General features: G+C 34.8%; 1 protein-coding gene across 1 annotated transcript; it reads right to left on the bottom strand.

Annotated features, from left to right (window-relative positions):
* Window positions 1-1892: 1892 nt before the first annotated feature.
* Window positions 1893-18811, bottom strand: PLSCR5 (phospholipid scramblase family member 5). Its single transcript, XM_002919166.3, has 7 exons — window positions 18799-18811; window positions 14298-14461; window positions 9867-9909; window positions 8612-8832; window positions 6275-6436; window positions 4125-4286; window positions 1893-1939 (listed from the first exon to the last, which is right to left on the bottom strand). The coding sequence occupies exons 1-7, from the start codon at window positions 18809-18811 to the stop codon at window positions 1901-1903; spliced, it is 804 nt and encodes a 267-aa protein (XP_002919212.1). The 3' UTR covers window positions 1893-1900.
* Between the last annotated feature and the right edge of the window lie 6506 nt (window positions 18812-25317).

Here is a 25317-nt window from a genome sequence, read left to right as displayed (position 1 = left end):
CATTTTGTTACCCCACCAGGAATTCATATGAAACATGGTGCCTGATGTGTAACAAGCCCACAGAAAATGTTAGCTATTTTCCCCCATTTTATTAGTTAATAAGCATCAGCTTTTAAAATGCCATTTCCTTAGCTGGTTATGAATAAGTCACACACACATTAGTCAAAATAGATCAAGGAGAAGGAGAGGAAACACTGCAGTCCCCTCATCTGTCACCACAGCTCTCCAAAGTAACACATGGGAAACCTGAAAAGGTTAAGAAAGACTGTAGTACTACTAACTTACAGATGCATGGCTAGCACACAGCAGAGCTAGGCTAAAAAAATGTCTATCGCACACAGGACTGCCATTTGCTTCTGTGACCGTACTGTTCCAACACTCAGGTCATACCAGTGACACTGAAAAAATGGATGGGACCACCAGGAGAAAGATTGGGTTTGAAGCATGATTATTTTTTGGTGTCAATACTTAAACTATTCTGCTCCACGAGTCAATCTTCTAGAGTTTGCTGCAGCGTGCCAACAGAGGGCGCTCTCAGAAAAAGGTGATTGTTTTCCTTTCCATCTTATACAACCTAGAGCCCTGACCCCAGAGCCCAGGACTAAATTGCTATTTGTGGGATATCTTGGGAATGTAACTGACACATACAGTGCTATTTCTAGATGAGAGATTCCTAATTCCAAACAATTAATTTAGTAACCGATACTTGGAACACATTTCTGTTACTAAGTGGGGGATTGCCTGTAGTTTCTCTGAATACATTTACAAGTGGATAGAAATTTGGGTCGTATTTGTATAATTCTAAATTAGAGTCCAAATGGCTACATGGTGCTTTGCCTAAAACAAGTGTTTCCTCATTTTGGAAAGGGAAGAACTATCATCATTCCTAAGAAAGAAATTCTAAAAATTTCTTGTGTGGGCTTTGGAAATGAGTGGATAACTAGATGTAGTTATCTAGAGGACTCCGAAAACGTTAAAGCAGAAGGCGTTAATTAATGAGATGACTGTATGCCCTGACTTCTGCATTTGACTCATGTGTTAAGGTTTTGTTTGTTTTTGTTTGCTTATTTTTAAGTCCTAGAATAGTGCATTTTTCAGAGCCCTACATCCCTTTCTTGACTGAACTCACTGTAAATATATAAAGTTCCTGCTCTGTATCACTACTTTTACTAACTGAGAAGGCTATTTATATGCTTATTTAGATCTGTGGTGTGCATATGTGTTTACAGCGTACTTTGGTTTGTAAATATTAGCTTCCTTATGGAAACATTAGTTCCTTACCACTAGAACAAATTGATTTCATCTATCTTCCTCCTCATCTTTAAGCATATTATTTATCCAACTTTCAGCTTTTCTGATATACAGTAAAAATGTCTCACTACAATAAGATTAATAAACAACGTCAAAAGGCTGCTTATGAAAAAATATTTTAGAAATCCAGTCCTTTTGATTAGTAACCAGCCTTAGTACCAGAAAAACTTCAAAGTGCTCTCTAAACATTGAATTTTCATCAGTGATGCTGCAAGCCTTAGTTCTCATTTGTCAGGCTTACCCATGCAATAACTTCAAAAGGATTAAAAAGAAAGAATGACAATCTCTCAAAGCAACCTTGTGCTCAGGCCAGTAATCTTGTCTTTAGCTCTCATGCATTTATAGCCAGATAATTGCTTCGTTACATTATGCTTTAATAAATATAATAATTAACATTTGTTACCAAAAAAGCAAATATGCAAACCATTTAGAAATGAAATCCAGAGCCCAAGGGATTTCTAGAAGAAAATGAAAAAGAGTTAGACAGCATCAAATATAGACATCTTCAAAGGGAAAGAGATCATTTAAAGTTTCCTTTACTTACTGAAATATGTTCTTGCATATTTTATTGTTTTTGTCATCTTGCTTGTTATAATCCAGCCAGTGAATGTTCAAAGAACATAAAATCCTACAAATAAATAAAGTGAATATGAGTGAATTTACAAAAAGGCAACAATTAAGATCAGAAGTCTCACATGTAAGCTTTGATTATATAAAGCAATTATGTCTCCCAGTGGTGTTCCAGCAACATGTGATTTATCAGTAGGAGGAAAATCAAAAAGTTTTAAGCTTGATGACACTTACATGTCTAGTTTTCAGAATACAAGTTACTTGGAAATCTTATCTGAGTCAGCAGGGTATCATCAGTCAAAATCTTGGGTGATCAAGACCGTGCAGACTTTGCAGGGCATTGTGTCAGTGCAGGAAGTTGCAATAGACTCAGACTTTTGAACAAGTATTACATACATCATCATGGACTCTATGGTTAGTAATTAGGTAGTCTCAGGAAGTACCAAAAACTAAACCAGAGGGAACTTGAGAAGGCGTAGTTCGAGCTGTGGGTTGTGGAGTGGTAGCGTCAAACCAGAGGAGACCAACATGAGGTAATACTTGTGACTTTTGCTGTTTGGATCAGTGAGTATTCTCATACCAGCAGCTTTCTGATGGTCTCTCTCTCAGCACAAGGTAACAAAATGGAGACAGCATTTAAAAATTAAAAACATAATTTTTCCCATCAAATTATATGTAGAAGTAAGTAATTTATCTTGGCAATACATGTAAGAAATTGTTTTAAAAGCTATATTGTTCCCCCCAAAAAATGAAAAAAAAATGGATGGGAGTATTAGATATTCTCAGTGAATATACTTCTCCCTGTGACAATGAAATTAAAAAGTTATCTTTTCGATGATTGGGATGTTATCTGGATCAGTGTTTCTCCAATTTATAGTGCATAGTGAATTGTTGACAGTACATTTTTACTGTCAGCCTGTTATATAATATAAGTGGGTAGGGTACTGTTTTTTAATATAAACATCAAGTGTGGAGTTTAATCAGAAAGGCCAAATTAAGGTTTTGGGAAAAGCCATGTGTGTGTGTCCACGTCTGTGTGTGTCTGTGTGTGTACATGTTTGGAGGGATTGGTGTTGAGTGCTGAATGATCAAAAATGGAAGGATGAGCAGGAAGTGGCAAATTATAAGCCCTGTCAAGTGGATAGAGGAGAATAAGGAATGGAAGAAATATTATGTCATAGGCAAGACTGATTGGAATTGGTTGGATTTATAGATGCAAATGGGAATTGAGTGTCAGTGACTACTTGGTAAGTATGAAAACCTAGCAATTCAAATATATGAATTCTACCTCCTACCAGTGATAGGGAAACAATAAGTTAAATTCCTGGAAAAATCTATATTCTGTATTAAACCCTAAGTAGCTATTAGTAATGTCACTAGGGAATTAATTTTAGTTAATCTACTTCCCAAGTGTCTTTAGAAAAAACTGAGTAGGTAGAGTCATTTTTCCCCCACAGCAGCATGCATTAATATAACCATAAGATTTAGGATCCTAAAACCCTGAAGAACAACAAAATATGAGAGGAAGAACATACATTTATTTTAAAATTCCATGACTTTTTGTCAGAGCATTGACAATGGTAAGCAATGAGGGAGATACTACAGGAAAAACCAGGAACAGGAGACGGCCAAGCATTTCACATAGGTGTCACTTGAATTCTGTTCTATCATCAATCTCCACACCAAGAAGAAAATATTTTTAATGGAATAATAAGTTAGAAAAAAAGGACAAAGACATAATATCTTTGTAATAATGGAAACTGATACTTATTCACTCATCCCTGTGAATCCATGTATCCATGTTCATACTGCAAGGGCAAGACAACTGTACTTTTCACATTCTGAATGGCACTTAATTCATTGTTAAACAATGAAACAGTCCTGAACTTTACCCAGGATAAATAATGTGATATTTACATATTTTTCAGTGAAAGCGAAAATAAGCCAAAAATCTCAATTGAAATTGAAAGAGAAGGGTAACTAAGGCTTTGAAGAAATGATGAGTAGGATGTGACAGGGCAGAAATTCTTGAGGAAGAGGGTATATGAGGGCCAGTGGAGAAGGGCTACCTATGAGAAACGCAGGCTCCTAAATTCTGACTTCAGAAGAGCTGGTCCCAAACTAGCCCTCTATGCATAAACCTCCTCGGAGTAAACGTGGCTCTGTGTAAAATGAGATTGGCTCCATAGTAATGAACAAGCAAGGGGAAATAAATCACTCATACTCTTTAAGACCATACTTACAAAGAGAAAACAAGCACCAATCATCGCTGCTTTGACTGTCACATCTAGATCTGCCGGAACGTGAATTCCAAAGTTGTCCGCATTAGTAAAGGCATCATTTACAAATCCTGACCAGTACTTCGAAATCTTCCCAATTGTCAGCTTTTCATTAATGGTCGTCACCTTTGAAAAGAAAATAAAAGATGTTAAATCTAAAGGTAAAACAAACGGTTTTAAGTATCTTAGTATGTTTGCTTCAAGAGAGAGATGAATTGTTTTACTCAGACAATTCCATGTCATTCATTCCTTTATATAAACATAAGTTTGTAGATTTAACTTTACAGTCACGCTTCAGGAATTTTGCTTTTCTTACAGTTATCTAATCCATCCTAATTCCTTTTTTTTTTTTTTTTGCTTTTTGTATGCAGATTGGGAATATAATAGCAATAAATAATTAAGGCCCGGCTACCACAAGATGGCAGCAGGTACATAGTCTCAATCACATGGTCTAACCCTGAAGGTTATTCCATCACCTGAGGTCCAGATTTCAAACCTGAATTCTTCAATTGAAAAGAAAAAGAAAATATTTTTGATAAAAATTTTAGAAAAGATTTAGAAGAAATTAATTTCTAGGTATAATTAGGAAACTTTTAAACTTTTACTGCTAAGATTTTATAATTACTAACGTATTTAAATATTATCAGCCATTGCTTAATCTCATTTTTATATTATACTAAATATTTACTAGGTCATTCCTTCATAAATAACCTGAAGTCCTATTTTTCACTAAAAAAAAAAATTCTCTGGGCAAATATATCACACAGGAAATGCAGACTAATTTGACATCAAACATCTCTAGTCCTTCTCGGCTAGAAGTCTACAATTAAACTTTATCAACTATTTTGCTTGCCCTGTTTCTCATTCAAAGGCTGAAAGTGAGTCAGTATGAACTTTCATGTTCTGTATGGCTGGAGAAGATAAAAATAAAGTTACTTAGGACATCCATTACTACAAATACTAAAATATTTTTTCTTTTTTTGTAAGATTTTATTTATTCATGAGAGGGAGGGTGAGAGCGAGGGAGAGCGCGAGCATAGGGAGGGGCAAAGGGAGAAAGAGAAGCAGACTCCCCGTTGAGCACGGAACCTTACATGGGCTTGGGCTTAATGCAGCGCTCAGTCCCAGGACCCTGGAATCAGGGGCTGAGCTGAAGGTAGATGCTTAACCGACTGAGCCAACCAGTTGTCCCAATACTAAAAATTTTAAGTCTCAATCAAAGGGCATATTTTTATTCTTTAGTCTTTTTTTTTTTTTTTAATTAGAGAGAGCGAGAGTCTGCCCACATATTCGCACGTGGGCACATGAGCAGGGGGAGGGGCAGAGGGAAAGGCAGAGGAACAAGCCTACTCTGCACTGAACCAGGAGCCTATCCTTTAGTCTTAGGAAAGCCATGCCAAATCCTTTTAGAGTGGAGTGGAGTTAGAACAGTTCACTTTGCAAAACTTACATTGTATTCTGGGTGAATAGTGTTCCCTAAAGTCCCTCAAACTCAATGTCCTAGGAGGGATATACATAAATGTACAAAGAACGAAGGAATGAAAAATAAATACTTTAAATTAGATCTGCTTTGCCTAAAATGTATTTCTGGGAAAGGTAGTTAAGATAGTTCATACTCTTAAAATTGAATTTGCAACTACCTATTGTTTTTTAACATTGCATTTACACAAATATGTTTATGCAAGTGTAGATTATCTTACAAAATGAAGTTAGCTGGTCTTCTGGTCATAGCTTCCAAATTAGTGATATTTTAATGCAGTGTGCTTTTTAGACGGGATCTGAACTGGGATATGTAACCAGCAGAGCTACAGGAAAGAAGATATAATTTAGGGTGATTCTAAACTATATGTATCTGCTTTATACCATGGGTGCTGTAATTCCACATAAATCAAAAAAGTTTTAGCATGTTTTTAAAAAAAATTATAGAACTTAGTATCTCTGAAATAATGAGTTATTATTGGCATGTACTATACAGGGTTATTACATTATTTCACAAGTATATTATCTTCTAAATTTATTTCAGAGATATTTCAGGATTTGAATATCTTAAAATTGAATTATGTTGCAAAAAATCAGGACCTAAGTGACAACTTTCTTCATTCTGTCATCCATACCTCAAAATCCACATCGCCAAAACAGCCACATGTTGCACAAGGACCAACAATTTTCAAAATATCTTCTTTGTTTGCATTTTGGATTGTGAATTTAGGCAGAAAGGGGTCCCACTTCTGTGCAACATAACCAACTATAGTACCAGGAGGAGCTTGGATTTCTAACTGTAAGAAGAGACAATAATAAAATAAGATTTTTCTAAGGTTATTGTATTTTAATTTTACAACAATATCAATTTACTTCTAAATAGCAACTTTTAGGAAATTATTTTTGTATTCTACAAAATATTCTAAATATCTGCTTCAAGGAAACATAGCAGTGGATTTTTTTCCCATTATTTTATAGAAACAAAGAAATTCACTGTGTAGATATATGTTTGGCATTATTCACTAAAGGTCCATGTCTTTAATTTTACTTCCCTGAGAGAACTTATCCCAGAATTGTCTTCTAACCCTGGGACGCTGGCTTCTTTGCTGTCTTTGTTCCGAGTATGGCAGTTGGTCAAACACTGAAGCTGTTTCCCATGAGGTATTTCCAATCTACTCCCTCTCCTGTGTTGCCACAACACACATCTATTTTTATCCTTCACATACCAATTATTAGCTATTCATGATTGTTTTCCCTTCAGGCTGTCAACTTCTAGCTTCTCAGTGTTCAATTAAAAACAAATGCTTCTTGTGAAGGTACCGTTTTACATACCAATTTGATTTCTGTTTCACTTCTTCTAAAGTGTTACAGACTAGCAATTGTATTTTCAGGCTTTCCTTTAGTATTTTACCCCATTCCCTTCATTCCCGTAATTTCTTTATTTTCCATCATATTGTATTTCAACATATTTATGTAGTCAAATCAAATCCGTTGTGAAATAAACTAGAGGTGGGTAAAAATAATGAAAATTGTTTGCTTTTAAATCAAAACAACTCCTTATAATCTGTTTACCTTTTGCCTTTTTTTTAATTTATTAAGTTCATAGTCTTACGTGTATGTCTGTAGTGTTCTTGGATCAACAGAGGTGGTTTCAATGAGAGTGCTTAGAATTATGTAGATCTGACTAGTCAAATCACTAAGTTGTACAGGGGAAAGTAATGTAACATTATGCCTCTACTATACTTAAATTTTAAAAAAAACACTAAAAAGAAGGAATTATATAGATTTGTTCCGGGATCACTTTTAAAATAACTGGTTTGATTTTGACCAAATTTTTAAAAATTATTAATGGGTATCAAGATACATCTTATTTTTCATTTATGTGACACTGGGCTACTATGAAATAAAACATGAATTATCAGAAACTTTCAAATAGATACATTATACTGACTATACCATCTTAGAGCATATTAAATCTTAAATATCCTCAGTAGGAGGATGCATATTCTTGGACTCCATGTATGAGTACCTCTGCCGTTTTATCACTTAGCCAGGAAACTGCCTATAAATACTTGGAGAATTAGCTTCAATGTATATTGCTAGAAACTTCCTCAATTAACCCCCATCCATATTAATATTTATTTCTTATCTTGCCAAGTAGAGTACTTAAACATAAGTCCTCAACAGAGAAACTTTTTCTTTCTTTTTTTGAGAAACTGGGGTTTGACTAGCAAGCCCCATTCATGATATTTCATGGATGTGTAAATTACCTCCAATCCCTAAACCCCAGTTTTCTCAGTTGCTAAAGGTGGAGAGTAAAACCTTTTCTTTCTAGCTCATACAGATATTACGATATCCAAGACGTTAAAGTAAGTAAATGTTCCATATCGACTTAACTGTGTTATGTCACTGAAAGTCATTATTGTACATCTATTAGATAACGATGAAAATCTATTATATATTAAAATAATTAAATGACTCCCTTCAGAACAATAACAGTCTTTGTCACAGTTTGAAGTTTGTCATACGTGGATGAATGGGATGTGAGATTCTGTACTAAAAATAATACCTAACCGAGAGAACATCTTGGAAGTTTTAGTATTACTCACCACTTTCTGAAATTTGCTACAGTTAGAGAATGCAAAGGGTAGATTTGCTTAATGGCAGATTTCATAACTATTACAATTATGTGCCTGATTCAGAGATTCAAGAGGATGTGTCCTATTTACATGACGCATTAGCTGTTTTTACCCGTCCTCAGAAGCCACTATAGTTTTTGAAAGAAAAAAAAAAAAAAAAAGCTAGTGAATCACCAAATCCTTAAGCTATTCTGATCCTAAAGGAGCAACCCACTAATTCGAACAACTGGAAGGTGAATTGCCTTATGGCTCCAGGTGAATCTCATTTATTAAATAATTGCTAATTTTTTCAAACCCAGAAAAATAAAAGTACACACATAGCCAACGACTAACCTCTTGCAGGTAGCAAGGGCACCAGCAGCTGTTACACCTCAAGGGCCTGTTTACTGTAATCACCTCCCTACCCGAGTTATCCGTGATCTTCAGAGTGCAAGATCTCAGCGTGGAACAGAAAGTACGATTGAAGCAGATGCTTTCCTCCACTGCAAAGTAAATTCTTTGTCCCAAGCTGTTTTTAATCTCATATTTGTTGGAGGTCTCAGTGCCAAGTATCACTAAGGGAGGAAAAAAAAAATTCAGCAAAACAATGCTATTGCCTAGTATCAAATCTTAAATAAGTAAAAGGTTAGTATTATTAAAAGAAAACAAAGTCACTAATTATTAAGTATATGGTATCTTCCTCACCCAAATCTACTTCCGTGCTCTAAAATTTGAGGACTTAGCTATGGAAATCAAAGTAAACCGAGAACAAAGCTATGCAATGACTAAATTTTGATTCCAGATATATGACCTACTTGGAACGTGTAGTTCCACTTTTCAACTCAAGAAGCAAGTCTGTAAAGAATCAAATCCTCAAGTAATCCATCTATCATTGCTGTGGAATTTACTGGGACAACTCACAGCATAGTAATGATATTGTTTAAGATCTATTTGGCAGTATATCTACAGCTGCCTGCTATCCTGCTGTTTATTACAGTTTTGACATATTTTAGATATAATATAGAATATTAAGGACAAAAAATACTCAAGTAATTTGAATTCAGTCATCGTTGTAAGTCTGTGTATTGTTAAATAACATATCATTTGATGAATCACTGACACAATGATGAAAATTGAATTTTGTTCAATGGGTTTCTGTTATTTATTTGTTTATTTATTTTTGGTTTTGTTTCAAGTTTTTATTTAAATTCCAGTTAGTTAACATGCAGTGTAATATTTATTTCAGGAGTAGAATGGATTTTTGTTATTTAGTCTCAACCCTGATTTCCATTTCTGAAATTATTAAGAAATTATTAACAAGCATGGAAATGATCAAATATCTTTTGTGATTTTAAGATAAAAATAATGTTAGATTCCTGATAACAATATTACCAAAGACTTGCAGAGTTTTATGCTTTTAGGTTTATCTATATCAGACTAACAATTTACTTTCAACGTTTATTTTAAAAAGTAGACCTACTGATCTTTTTGATTTAATTTTATCTTCAACATTTAACTTTATTGTTTATGAGATATTTAAATATAACAAAATTTTTGAAGCCTAAATTTTTTTAACAGTTTTAATAAGTATAGAATATAATATACTTACTTCCAAGAAGCTCCACCTGCTGGTGTATAATTATCAGGTCTAACTGTTGAAGAATGACATAAAGGAAATAAAAAGAGTTACATCACACTTTGCAAACCTTTAGAGATATTACTGTTAACCTGTTTACCACATGAAGCTGGGTAATTTTCATGTTCTCTATCAGGAAAATGGTTGAAAACAGTTCACATTTTATAATTAAAAAGATAATATCTTTGGTAGTCAAGTAAAAATTTTAAAAAATTGTTAAGAATCCTGAGAATTCCAAGGCAGAATTGCCCCGAATAAGAATAGTTACTGTGTTTAACTCTGTGTTCTTTCTGTGATAAGGGGATAAAAGAATAACTCTTGGAAACAATACTTGAAGATTTTAAACAGTCTCTGAATAATAATGCCTAAAAATTTTTGAACTTATTTTTTTTAAACTCATTTTTTTTAAGCAATGACCCGAATGCCTGGGCTCCCCTCTCCACCCTGTCTAAGTTCTCTTTCACTCTCAACTCATTCCTCACAGAAATAAAATGTCTTTGTTAAAGCTGAGAGAGGTCATTCTATAAATTGTTCTCACTCATACCTTCCTCTGGACTAGAAAAAAAAAAAATCAACGACCAGAAATCCTACTGATGCCAAGAAAATACCCATTTAAGCAGAGTAAGTTTTGCCATAACAGCTAACATAATAAAATTTGCTTTATGTAGTTAAAAATGAAGTTAGTTTACAGAGATAAAGTATGCATAGATCGTTAAGAAATGACCATTTTTAAAAGTATACCACGCAGATTTTAAAGGAAATATTAAAACATGTTCTTAGAATGAATTTTATTTTTCACGAAGGTAAATTCATGACCCCGGAAGCCCATTGTCTTCTCCAACACTTTATTTTCTATTTTGCCTCTAAATTTCTTCACTTTATTCTCCCTTCACATTTAAAACTCACTGGTCACCATTAAACTGAAATAGTCATTAGTAATATTTGGTGTTGATTGGGCATCACAAACCGAGAAAATTTTAAGTTACATTATTTCCTACATTCTTCTTGTATATCCTGAGGTGTAGATAAAACCCATGCCATGTCCTCTATTTAAATCTTATTATTGGTAAAAGAGCACATGTAGCCTCTTTTTTTAAGGTTCACAAAAAATATTTTCCATAAACAATTTATGATTTAAGAGATTCTAAAAACTATTTTAAGAACAATAATGGCAATTTTTAAATATTAGAATCAGTCTTTTGTAGTGTACCATTGTTACTTCTGTTCTCCCCTTTTGAGAAAAATGGAGGGTTGAGAGAAAAGTCACGAAGGATACCCACAATTCCTTAGTGGTGGGTCCATTAGAGGTAACTTAGGGATGGGGAAGAACTATGGGGGCAAGACTAAAGTTTGAGTCTAGGAAATTTAATGTTAGTGCCATGGATCAAGTTGTAGTCTTGAAATTTAGAGACTATCATTTGCGATCCACTCCACATTGGAAAGGGAAGTCGTACCGTCTGCTCTCTAATACTAGTAGTTGTTTACTTAGGGCTACCATGAGGTAGTCACTGTGGTAGATATTTCGACATAGTATTTGATTTAATTCTCATGAAAACTCAGAGAAGTAGACATCATTACATTTTACCTGTGAGGAAACAATCCCAGAGGGATTAAGTAGTTTGGCCAGGATCGCAGAGTTTGTAAATGGTTGGGGTGGGATTTAAACCCAGATCTTACTGCCTGCCACCAATTTTGACGTGGTTTCTACTCTGCTGTATTGGCATCACTAAACTAATCTTAGGAATTAGGATAAGCAATTCTTAAGTGATAATGTGGAACTTCTGAGTATTTTTCCTTCCTATTTTCTCTACTCTTATACACATCCCAACCTCTGTGATATTTGATTTGATGTATCTCTGTGGGCAAACCCTTGGATTTGAGGGTCTTGTTTTGTTCTTGCAGTTTCCTTTAAGTAGTCCTGGGCCACTTATAAACCATGGTCCAAATGATCCCTTTCCACCCTTTGCTATTAATTGAAGGGCTAGGAATTGTTGGAAACTTTAGACAGATTGAATCATATATTCAGGTATCAGGGCAAGTAAAGCGCTCAAATATGAAAGCCATAGAGAGGAAATCAAATGACAGGCTTGGATATATAGCTTAAGAATAAATTCTCATGTATAATTTATCAGGTTTACAGGTATCAGTGATTCCATTTAATATCTGTACTTCAAAATAAATTGGATCTATACATGTGTCTTTGTAGACTTTAACTCACTACTCCCACCTCTAGGAGACTAAATTATAATAATTATCCTTTGACACTAATAGGATAAAATGATATTGACTATTATGAACATGTTAATTCAGAGAGAGAATCTCTAGTTTATTCTTAGGTTTAGCTCTATGTGAATGACGTAAATATACACACACCCACACATACACACATATACATCCATATATATGTATATTGCATACACATATACATATATGCACATGTACACAAATATATAGGTACATGTGTATGTATGTATTTATATGTTTATATACATACCTGAAAATTTATTTTCAAATTGTTAATGAAAACAAGATTTTCATTAGTCATTGGATGGACTTGATTAAAGGAGAATAGATGAGTTTTTACATTTTTACTTTGTTTTAATTTAGAAGGATTTTGTATATTTTGTATATTTTCCTGTTTATTGAAGAATGTACTATTTTCAAATGTTCATGATTTTATTTAATTCTTATGGTTTTTAGATAAAATTTAACACCTAAAATTCACTATATATATATGTATGTGTATATATATATATATATGTATATCTTACAGACTTGTGGTATAAAACATTTAAAATGCTCATTTATCCTCTTATAAGTACACTGCTTTAAAGCAAGCAAGTGTTCTTTTAGTATAAGGTGAATAAATTATGTTTCCCTTTGAAGTAAACTATTCACCAATTTGTGGCATATTTTTATTTTCTGAAAAAGAATACCAAAGGTATATGTCTGGAAAATTGACTTCATTTTAGAACTGAAGCCAATAGGTTCATATCTCTATTTATGGAATGTAAAAAAAAAAATGTATTCATGTCAAGCATCTGGCTCCGGGTGTGTCATCATTCATGGATGGAAGAAGAATATGTGATGACCATATGTGATCATCAAACCTCAGCCCTCTGGCACTGGTATATCACTTTTATACTTGGCAAAACCTTGTCTGACAACATTCCCAAACAGCTTGCAGCAGTTAATCAACTCTAGTCAGCTATTACAGCTGATCCTTTCTGCAGATGGAAGATGGTAGGTTAGCTTTTCCAGCTCTTTTACATATCTCCCTGAGCTCTCCAGTCTCTGAAGTGCATTTGTCTGCCAGTGGGTTTCTGGAGAAGGCATCTGCAATTATAAACATTTTCCCAGGAACATATGCTGCATGCAGCTTAAACCCTATCAGGCATAACAGAAATCTCTTGTACCTTAAGGGAATTAACACAGAGATTTGATTTTGATAAAGGAGATAGACTTTATAGTTTGAAAGAATGCCAAACAAGCTGAAAATAGCAGCAGATGTGCTGACATCTCAATATTAGCGTATTTCTAATCTTTTGCAGGATAAAATACAAAAGCAACAATAATATATATAAATATAATCGCTCTTTATGAGTCACATAATTCAGATGATGGTATTTCTTGATTGATTTATTGTAAGGCTTGAATCACTGCTCACCCTCCAATGACTATATTTAATAATAATGTGATCTTTTAAGCAAATCAGCCTGGAGATGCAACAGTATCAAAGACAATGACAGTAACTTGGTAACTTGCTTTGCCTTGGATTTATAGACACCTTTTGAGATTCAGTTGAAGACACTGAATTCTCAGATCATTACAGAAGTCTCTCCTGAGTACTTAGATCCTTAACAACCTTTCTCTCCTCTACACACCTGCACACATTACAACTGTGTGTTTATCTGTCTTTAGTACATAGCCTTGCACTTTTTGTCAACATTTTTTGCATGCCAATTAGGTTGCAGAATGTTTGGGTGAGAGGGACTAGGTTTTATGCTTTTTATAGGTCTTGATGATAGCAAGTACTCAATAAATATCCTTTAATTAAATAGCTGTAGGTGACTAGACATGTCAGACAATTCCTTGAGGATGCATTTGCTTATACCTTGAGCAATGAGCAGAAGGAGGATAAATGTGCTTAACAGCTCCATCAAAAATGTTTAGTGTCATCACTCTGCCAAATAAATAAGGAAAATAGAAGTGGGAATAAAAGAGAACTAATTTCTCTCCAAATAATAGAGATAATTTTTTTTTCGTAATTTCATGATTTATACTGCTTTTCTCACTTCACTAAGTGATTTGTTGAAGTTCTTCAAGCATAGTTAGAAAGCAAGAAACCAAGTCTGTATTCATTTTAAGGGGCGAACGTTTGTAGAAAGAGAGAGATAAAAACACCTGGCTTAAATATTCTAGTCCAGGAGGGAGACTGCCTGGTGGAGGGAGAGCTGGCGGCCACACTTGGTTCCCTGTGTTGGGAAGTGAGACGTGAAAGCTGTGGTCAGGGTCTGGAGCTCCAGGAAGAAAGCCAGGCAAACCTCTACTTCTTTGGTTCTGTGCATCTGCAAGAGAATGAAAATCCCAGCCCATATTTAAATTTAGGCCATTTCACTGAGTTTTTCTCATAGTATTTGTTACTTCTGAATTTAGAGGGTCAATGATCTCCTGCATTTTCCCTATTCACTATTACTATCACTTAACCCCTAAGCCAGAGAAAAAGAAATGCAGAATATGGCTAATAGTGTTGTGAGAAAATGTTGGATAATTTGGGCAAAAGAAATGATTCCAAAAATATATTTTTTTGAAAGCAAGTTAAACTGTTCAAAGAGCTGAAAAATTATAAACCCCAAAAGGGAAAGAGATGGTAAAAAGAACTGCATATTCTCTACTCATAAAAGGATAAACTTAGACATCGGTTTTGAATCTTAATTATGAGTTTCAAGACATAAACTCCCTTCCTGAAATATTATGAAGGTACCTTGTAATTGCTGAGAATATTTTGTCTCTTTTTGTCAATACTACTGCTATGGCTAGGTTTAATTCAGTGGTCCTTAACTCTTTAGGCTATACCAGAACCACCTCACCTGGAGGGATTGTTAAAACACAAATTCCTGGGCCCCACTCCAGAGTTTCTGATTTGCGAGTGAGGCTTGAGAACTTGCATTTCTATTAAGTTCCCAGATGAGCTAATGCTGCTGCCTGACCACACACTTTGAGAACTAGTGGTTTAATTCTACGTACTGTGAGAATATTCAAACTAATTTATCAGCTTAAGGGCAGTATAATATCTAATGAATTTGATTTCTCAGTATTTTGTATAAAAGCATCCAAACATTTTTAACAGTGTGAATCCCTTTGTAGCTTACCCAATATTACAAAAGTTAAAATAATTACAGAATTCTATAATGTTTGGCTTTTTTTTTTTTTGAGAATCACCTGTTTTCTATATTGTTGTGAGGTAAAAATATTACTATTCCCATTATCTGTTAGATTAAAATTTAGAGATTTGCTATTTATCTTGCATTAGTCTGGAACCTGTGTAGTATCATGCATAAGACATAATAATGTGTGGAAAAAATCTTCTCTTTTAAAAATATAAATTACTGCCTTTCTACTATCATTTTTCTCTTTTTTCTTTTCACATGATTGCCATTTAGATTTCTCTTTCATTAGATACCATTTTTTTTTCAAAGACTGAGTTTTTATTCCTCATCTTTATTAATCCATAAATTATTGGAGTTTGACAACACTATGCTATTTTAGATTGAGCATAGGTATGGATCAAGATTTGGTAGGTATTTTCAAATATTAGAGGGGCCATTATGAAAACAAGTAATTAACACTATTCTAAAGACATATGAATGGGAAGGACAGGAAAATCGTTTACAATAAGGAAAAGTTTATAACAGCAGCACACAGATTTGAGTAAGTACGTTCATTGTATCTATATAATTCACAGTAGATTAAAATGGTCTCTTGGCCTCTCCCAAATTCATGGAAATTTTGTCTATGTGAGGGTGTATTTTTCAGAGTCTTTTAAATCTCTAAAAAATTAATTTGAAGAAAGAACTGAGTTACCTTTGGAGATAGTAAATTCCCCACTATTAGGAGAATTCAAGCATAGCCTGAATGAGAGGGATTAAACACACAAACTGGTGAAGGAACATGGGCATCCAAGGAATGGTCCTTTGGACACTGACATAAGCTATTTGCAGTAATAATAGATTCATTAAGTTTGTGTATACATGTGGTGTTAATGAGAAACAATTGCCAGGTGATTCATTTATTTATTTAACATTCAGATTGTAGAAATAGATGAAGATAGGTGTTTAAGTTTGTACTGGTCTGTGACATTTACAACTTGGACATGCTTTAGTGTTTAAGACCATATGTAAACAAACTTGTCATTTGGCCTCATTAAAATAGAGCTCCATATGGGGGCACCTGGGTGGCTCAGTTGGTTAAGCTGCTGACTCTTCACTCTAGCTTGGGTCATGATCCCAGTGTCTTGGGATCGAACCCCATGTTGGAACTCTGTGCTCAGCAGGGAGTCTACTTCAGGAGTCCCTCTCTTCTTCTGCTCCTCCCCCCGCTCTCTCTCTCTCTAAAATAAATACATAAATCTTTTAAATAAATAAATAAATAAGATTGAGTTCCAAACCAAGAATATTATAGCAGTTGGCTTCCCACAGGACCCATCCTGAACTTCTCGGATGTGGGCAGACAAAAAGCATAGAGGCTCAAGTGCTCCTCTTGCCCTGGAGGAGGTGGCCTGAATGGAACCTCCATCAGTAAACTGGGGAGGAAGACTGCATAACACCATGTATGATTTGGGAGAGGAGCAGTTGACCAATACAGCAAGGTCAACTGAAAATAGTAACACGGGACAAACAATCCTTTCTTTAGCTTAGTGCCAAAAGCCTTGTCATTGACTTTCAGAGAAAAATAGAGGCAAAATTATGATCTAGGGAAAACCAGTTCATAATGATAATAATTTAGGATAGAAGTTCATCCTGGGTGTGAAGGTGTATGACTGTTGACCCAAAATGGAACTTTATGAGGTGCCAGAAATTGTTCTATATTGTAATTTTGTTGGTGGTTACACAAGTGCATCCTTGCCAACACAGTTCATGGGCCAGAGGACTTTTCACGATGTTATAAATAATGTTCTGCAACATATTTGAGGAAAACTGTCTACAAAAATGTTTTAGGTAAATAATGATGATAATCTGACTTGCCCTTTCAAGTCAGATTTCTGATTCAAAAGGAAGTTTTGTTTTCATTTCCTTTCAATAGAATAGAGTCTCTAATAGATGTTTTACCCACTTCATGTGCTAAATAATTTGAGTAGGTTGCAGGAGTATTCGTTTTCCACCTGAAGTTTTGTCTCCAAGTTTAAGTGACGAGTCTTTATCATTACTGAACATCGCTGCTTTTTTGGTAGATTAATCATATTTTGATCTTCCTATTGCTTTCCAGTCACAAGTTCCTTCAAAGACTCAGACTACCAGATGAAGAAGGAACTCCTTTGAATTTCTATCTGGCTTTGAATTTCTATCTACTCTTTTAAAAATGTATAACTAGCTTATAAATATTTCACATACTCTGCAACTCTTTACCTTACAGGCTACAGTTGTTGCTATAACTCTTATAAAGTGATGAAGTGTTTTGGATTAAGTGTTGGTGTCAGTCTTAAAGAAAAAACTTGTCAAGATTTTTTTTTGTTCACTTTCAAATATAAAAATGAGGCACACATATATTAACATTCATGATTTTGTTGTTTCATGTCTGTATTTTACAATTTGTTTGAGCTTTCGCTGTGATTCTCAGGGACTGGTGTTATGTTAAATGTTGAAGAAAAATGAAAAGATTACCTCCTGCGTTCCATATTAAAAGCATTCCAAAGTGTGTTTTGATAAAGAAACCAAATAAACATACATGCTTCTTTGAATGCTTCATTAATTTAATTTAGGATATTTTAAATTGGTGGACTCTTATCCTATTTGTAATTAGGTTAAAAAGGTTTCTGCCGATTATACTAATCATAATTCTTCATGCTAAAACTTTTTATTATAGGCTAGAGGTTAATGGTTTGTTCTGATAATGGAATGAAACACAGTATAATCTCATTTTTAATATAATTTCACAAGTATTTTTAGTGAGATTGAAACTTATTACTTTCAAAGACACCCATATCTCTTGTCTTTTGAGACGTTATTTAAAGTAAGACAGTACTAATGATATTTATGCAGTTTTAGGAATTTGAGGGAAAAATTCCTAGCTCCCCCCTAACAAAGTCCCTAATTAATCTGCTTACTTAAATTAGGTATTTTCTGTCTGCTTTTTTATATATAATTTACTATCAAAGAATTTTGGAAGATTTTTGCTTCATAATTCAGCAATATTTATTTCTAGTCCACTAAATGTATTAGAATTTACCAATAACAAATATTGAATTCTTTATAATAAATGGCTTTACCACACATTTTAAACAACAAATGGGAAATTTAAAAATACTGAACTGTACTTTAACACTTTTCAACTTATGCGTGAAAAGTTTTCTTCAAATCCCTTTAAACTTAGAATATCAACCTGTCCTTGTGTTTGGCATTAAATATTGCCCTTCTAGATTCTGCTATGAAGCTTTTCTTATTAATTCACTATATTTATATTCATGATAACTAAAACATTGTTTATATGTTAACTTTTACATTCAATCAGATAGTGTTTTTTTTTAAATTTAATGGAACATGTTCCTTGAAGTTAAAAATTCCAGTGTTCAAAAGTGATGAATGACAGGTTTTAAAGTATCAATCTCACTGATTGTAAAATCCCTACAACTAAGTATTTTTAGTCATAAATAAGGAAAAATTTATTAGCTAGCTATGTTTACTCTTACCTTTAGAGGCCATGAAGATGTCTGAGTCACTTCTTCAAAAGCAGCCAGGTTAAAGCCAGTTTCTCTCCTTGTTGCAGCAAGGAGAGAAAACACAGCATGCATAAAACTTCAGAAGGTGTCTGTCTACTTCATGTCAGCTTACAAATAACAGAGGAAGGCAGCACCTTACTGTTTCCAGAGTGATGTATTTTATCACTTCAGACAACAGGGGGAGACGAAGCTATCACCAAAGGTAAACGCTACTCAAACCATCATATCTCTTGGTGGCTGAAGGAACAATTTGAAAATAATAAAAACAAGAAAGGAAAATATGCAATACTCATTTTAAGAGTCTTGTTTTCACATAGTTATTGTTTTTTTTATTTCTTGGAATATACACCCTTGCATTCACTATTATATCAGAAATACTCTATTTTTCTAGCTTCTAGAAATCTTCTGTGCCAGAGTCTATGATACATTATTCTAGCCTCTGTAAGTTTCTGACAGTTCTAAATACAATATTTTATATTTTGAAAAGGTGTGAAATTTAATATTATTTTTCTCTCGGGATTTCTTCATGTTCTCTCCCCCAAAAGCAAAGAAGCAAGAAGAGAATTATTCCTTACTATTTATACAATAAAAAAATCTGTATTTTCATTTTTAATTGAATTTGATGAACCAGAGGCTTTTGAAAATACAAACCTTCAATAACCTCGCAAAGTTAGTGGAAACATCCAGGTAGTATTTAACTGCATTGCATACTGAGGGGGAAGAGAAAGCACTGTCGCCTTGACTGGACAGCCCATCTTTCTAAATGCAGGTGACCAGGTGACCATGGAGATTTTGCTCCCCAAGTCAATTGTGCTGGATGGCATGATTTCCAAAGGTTGCACTTGCAAGATATACTGCATTATAAGCAACACTGTCTACTTCTAAAAATACTTAAGCAGCCTGATAAGCCATAGAGCATGATAAAAAATTATAAAATCAGCCTCACAGTTTGTTGATAGCAAAAAGTTTATGTTCTTATTTAGCAAAGAGATATTTTTTTTATTGTTGTTGTTGTTTTGAAGTATTTGGGGTTGAAGAACTGCCATTACCTGACTTGTCATTTTGCAGAAAAGGTGAATAAATATGATTAGTATTTTTTCACGATTTATTTATTTATTTGTTTGAAAGGGAGAGTGAGAGCACGTGCTCTCAAGCAGTCTCTCCACTGAGCAGCCAAGAAGGGGCTAGGTCTCAAGACCCTGAGATCATGACGTGAGCCAAAATCAAGAGTTGGAGGCTTAATCGACTGAGCCACCCAGGTGCCCCAATATGATTAGTATTTTAATCAAATTATATGTTTCCTAGATTTCTTACCATTTATCATGGGCATTTGAAGAAACTTTATTCCAAAGAAACTTAAGTTGTTTTAACACTATCAAACCTGGTATTTTAAACAATGGCCATAATAGACCAATTAATTTTGGTTTTCCACAGAGCACCAATTTTGAAATGAAAATCTGAGTGAGATAAACATGTATTTGACCTGCACAGGCCAGCCATCCATGTATGTGGATATGGCCATATGGCTGACTCATGAAATCTTTCAATATTTAACCTGCAAAGAAGAATTTCCAGGCCACCTAACCTGATGTAATGTAGGAACTGCCCATTTCTTTCTTCACACTTTCTCTCTCTCTGTCCTCCCAAAGACAGCACCAATATTGCTTTTTCTTTTCAAATGTCCAGCAGATACCAACCTGAGGTTTCCCTTTCCCTTCATTCCTTTCTGTTTCCCAGGCTTTCTCAAAGTGAGGCTCACAAACCATCTTGATGGTACTCTGGGACATTCGAGTGTCTTATTGCCGAGTGCTCCTGCAGCCAGGTGGTGGTTTGCCAAGAGCTGGCTTTACCTCCTCTCCTGCTGTGGTGGCTGCTGTCATTTCAACTCCAGCTGCATGGTGCCCTCAATCTCCCTCCCCCTCCCCTGGCACCTGCTGCCTCCCCGGAAGCACCCAGACCTCCCTCACGCCCACCTCTCTGCTCTGTGCACTGTGAAGCCCTGGACTGTTTCAAGCAGCATCAATACCAGTTCCCTTTGCCATCGGGCTGCAGCTTTCTGGTCTGCAAGCTTGATGCCATGAAATATAGCCAATACAAGATGGGCGTGTCCAACAGACATAACCCGGGCCTTGAAGACAACACAGTGGCATCCGTACAAAAAAGGAGACTTAAAAATGAATATCAGAAAACATAAGTCAATGGGCCTGCTTTTTTGCAGGACACAACCCTCCCCTGAGCCTCCGCTCTGCCGCTCTGCTGCTTGGGCACGCTAACTTTCTCAGGATGTTCTGCCTTGCCTGTCCTTGTCCCTTCAAAAAGAAGGGCCTCTATATCCACCCCCAACTTCAGCTCCAGCCAAAAGAAAATGGAGAGGAACTGCATCATAATTTCACTACCCATGGCCTTTCTGCAGGACGTATCACAGCTCTTCCCAAAGATCTGTTTATTCAATATTACATCATTGTTTAGAAGTTTCTGCATTATTTAATTATTTAATGGTTAGATTCTTGGCTCAAATTTCCGTGTCTAAAAAGGCTCACCAAAATAGTGTCTCTCAGTACAAAGGGAGAGACTGCAAATTATTTACATCTATCTAGTTGCAGATAAGCTCCCTGTTATGACAAAAATAGCTTCAGACAGCATCTCCTGGGGAAAGGATGGGGAATGGAGTAAGATATAAGCCTGCAGGTCTGGGACAAGACCAAGGACCAAGCACTGAGAATAACTAGCTTTAGGAATACTTCATGGTTATTTTGGTTTTACTATAAAAGTATGTGTTCCTAAAAATTAAATATATATGTATATAAACTTATACATATGTACATATATAATCAAATATATATATATACACATATATATGGAATGAGAGGGAATTGTTTTTATTAATTTATATAAATATTATTGAAGTATAATTCCAAAACACATTTTATTCACTTGAAATTATGTTTTCTTAAATTCATTATAATGCATAAAATTACATTGGCTTTTAGTTACTCCCTGTTATTATATTTTATGGATATAATGGATATACATTTTTAATATTTTATATTATTATACTTTTGGCCATTGTCCTTTTAATGGGAATTTAGATTGTTTCCATGATATAAGGCAATGGTTTTTATGCATAAAAAAGGTATATATCCAGAAATGAAAACGCCGGCTTATGGAGTATGAAGATCCACATTTTTATAAGTATCATTGCAGCATTTACCAAGTACTTAGCAAATACTAAGAAATTACTTAAGAATCACTGGAGATCATTTGAGAATTGACCTCCAGTGTGCTTGTACCAATTTACATTCCCAACGGTAATGGGTAAGTATTCCCATTTCCACATACCCCTTCCAACACTGGTATGGTCAGTAGAGTGTGGAATTAACTAGGGACTCCCAAATATTGATTTATAAGAAAACAGCATCCAGAAGTCTTAACTACATTGTAACTAAGTAATGTAACCGCCTTCATATCTATTTGTTTCAGCTGTTTCTTTCATACTGTATCATGTAAGATAATTAATAGCAAATTTATGAATAACTGGTTATAAAATAATTGCTATAGGTTAATAATTGTAAGTGGTCGAAAATTTATTGATAAAACAGCTCCTTTCATTCAGTGAGTTTTATGGCATAATCAGCTAAAATGTGAATCCACTTTTAATAACCATGCAGTACATAAGGCACGCGTTTCTATGCATAAACCTTATCCCTGGGTTTATAAGTTCCCACACTAAAATTTGTTGTGGAACAAGGCAAGGTGTATACAAATAAATTAAGAAAGGAAATAAAACAAATATAGGGAGAAATATCATTATTATAAATGTTTTTTCCAGAGTTATTTGATTTATAACTATACTGTTCAGTATGAAATATCCAATCCCTTAATGTAAACTTGGGGAATGTTCCTTTCCTAGGAATGTGTGCCTCCTACTTCAGTAGCCATTTATCCACACTTTGCTAACCTTCTATCAAAGTGCACTTATTTACTAACTTATTCGAATCTGTCCTTTTGATACAATGCCTTATTCATTCATTCAATAAGCATGTATTAACTTTTCACTATGTGTGTAGCATTATAGAGTATACTCAGATGTAAGATATGGCCCCCACTCTAGCGGAATGTGTGCTCCAGTGGAGTGTCACAATATAGGATTGCAATATTCTTTTTATTTTTTTTAAACTAAGGCAAGCTACAACCTCCTGAAAATAAATGGTGTAACTCATGCTCTCTCTGAAAAGTGAAACTAATTGGAATCAGTAATGCATCACTCAAAAGGGCAATTCCTTGTTTCATACACATGTCTAATTTTCCTTTCCTCTGTTCCTTAAAAAAAAGAAAAATAATAACTAGTAAGATATTTTTTCTTAAATAATGAAAAGATAGTAAACTGGATCATCCTCTTAGCAGTTAATAAAAGATAGATTTCTTACTCCCTCTCATTCTGCATACTTAAAAAGATATTGATCCAAAGGATTAGGAAAGAAGGAAAAGAATCCTGGATACAGAGAAGAATCTGTGAAACTAAGATAAAGCTGGTTCTGGAGCAAACTAGAGGGGTCCCCATTCACCAAGATGACATGGAAAATACTCCTAATTTAGAGTCCCGTGCACAGACTTCACAGGACAAATGGCATCCCGTAATCAGTAGATTGTAAAGCCCAAGGCAGAAGCAAAAGTTTAGTTTGTGTATAAAAGTTCTTCTTAAATTTTCAGCCGTATACATTTTTCTTTAGGTGGGACTAAGTTAAGCGGAATGGAGTTCTTCAAAGTATTCTGTGTTTATTGTGCTTTGTCTTCAGGCATTTGCCTGAGCTGTTACGCATAACGCATACTTTCAATAGTTCATAATGGTATTTTCCTTTAAAGAGTCTAAAAGTAGGGGGAATTCTGAGAGGTTCTTGTTCATCCCAGGGTGTATTACTAGACAAAGAGATGGAAATTACAAGCATAAAACTTGTACAAACATATGATATATCGGCAACTATTTATTTAGATGTCCTTCAGGAGGTATGTTTATGCACGTTTCTGAGAGAGAGAGAGAGAGAGAGAGGAAGATATAGAGACAGAGGCAGAGAGAGAGAGAGAAACGGAAGCTACTAAGTAGATTGATGAGAATTTAAATGTTAAAAACCTCAGTGCTCCCCACCAAGAGCTACTTTACCGTTTTGAAAATCTCTTGATCGCTACCATTTCTTTACGTGTGCTTACCTTGTGCCTTGCTCCTTGTGGTCACTTTGTCCTCCCAACATCTGCCTGCATCTCAGACATCACCAGAATCCTGCACCAAACCCTTCGGTCGCTGCAGCTGACAGCGCAGCAGTGCTCTGCATACAACGGCCTTCACTGACAGCAGCCATATCAACAGCCAGTGCGGCTGCGGCTCAGTGCCGGCCAGAGCACACCAACTGTTCTCTGCCGCACATCTTTGCATTCCCAGCGGTGAAAATAAGCTTCTGCAAGCCTGGATCCCCCAACAGCACTGCTCCCAAGATGCTGTGATAATTATTATAACAAATATACATGAAACATAGAGGCAAATACGTTAGAGTTAACGTATACTGCAGAGCACATGTTTAGTGTGTCCTTCTGGGGCTGTGTACAGGCTAGATCACCCAGAAAATGTTACCACCTTTAAATGCATGCTTTGCTAAGTGGTGGCTAAAAAAGTGGGATGTGTCCTGTATGACATGGAGAATGTTGCTTCACTGAACGGGAGTGGAAAAGGAAGGCCTGTTTTTGTTATTTGTGTACATTTTTTTTGTGGGTGGTGCCTAATGCAGGTCCTGACCTGTTGTGGGCATCCGTGAAATGTTAACTGCAAGAATGGTAGGATAGAGGTCACCAACAGAATTGTTACTTGTTTGGACCATCTTCCTTTCATTATTTTGTCGACAAGCAAATGTACGAACTGTGAAGAACGAACGAGATTTATGATCATGCCCGTAACGTCAAATTATAGTCAGTTGTGATTTGAATACGATTTACACAAGTATGCTATTGTGTTTGGGGCATGTCTAGAAATAACTCCATGTTTGCCTAAAGTGAAGTATATTTATGTTTTGCATAGTTTTGTTTTTTTCTTTTGAAATCTCCTTAGTCATGTTTTTCTCAGGTCACTAAGTAGATTCTAGGGCAATAGAAATATATTTTCAATAGAAATATATTTTGAGCCACATATGTAATTCAAACTTTTCTACAAGCTACATTAAAATAGACAAAGAAACAGGGGAAGTTAATTTCAACAATATATTTTATTTAACCAGTTATTTCAAACATATAATTTCAATGTGTGGCTTTCTCCGATTTCCAAGGGCTCAGTATCCACATGTGGCTAGTGACTACTATATTGGACATGAGACTCTTAGTGGATTTATCCAGTGAAAGACTTGGCTGGTGGTAGATGAAAGGCTGTTTATCAATCTTATGTGTTTATTTAAATATGTATGTGCTTTAAAATAATTTTGAACTTCAATTTTTAATTTATATATTTTT

The sequence above is a fragment of the Ailuropoda melanoleuca genome, chromosome 6 (genome assembly GCF_002007445.2).
Source record: "Ailuropoda melanoleuca isolate Jingjing chromosome 6, ASM200744v2, whole genome shotgun sequence".
NCBI classification, from domain to species: domain Eukaryota; kingdom Metazoa; phylum Chordata; class Mammalia; order Carnivora; family Ursidae; genus Ailuropoda; species Ailuropoda melanoleuca.
Note: the sequence above shows the minus strand (reverse complement) of the source record. Positions and strands in the feature narration are given on the sequence as shown.

Bases quoted from the DNA above. Each gene is read 5' to 3' on its own strand.
- PLSCR5 (XM_002919166.3), bottom strand. The intron at 8,833-9,866 runs GTAAGTATATTA...TTCCTCCCTTAG, and splicing joins GCAGGTGGAGCTTCTTGGAA to TGATACTTGGCACTGAGACC. The intron at 4,287-6,274 runs GTATGGATGACA...TTCTTTTCAAAG, and splicing joins TTGGCGATGTGGATTTTGAG to GTGACGACCATTAATGAAAA.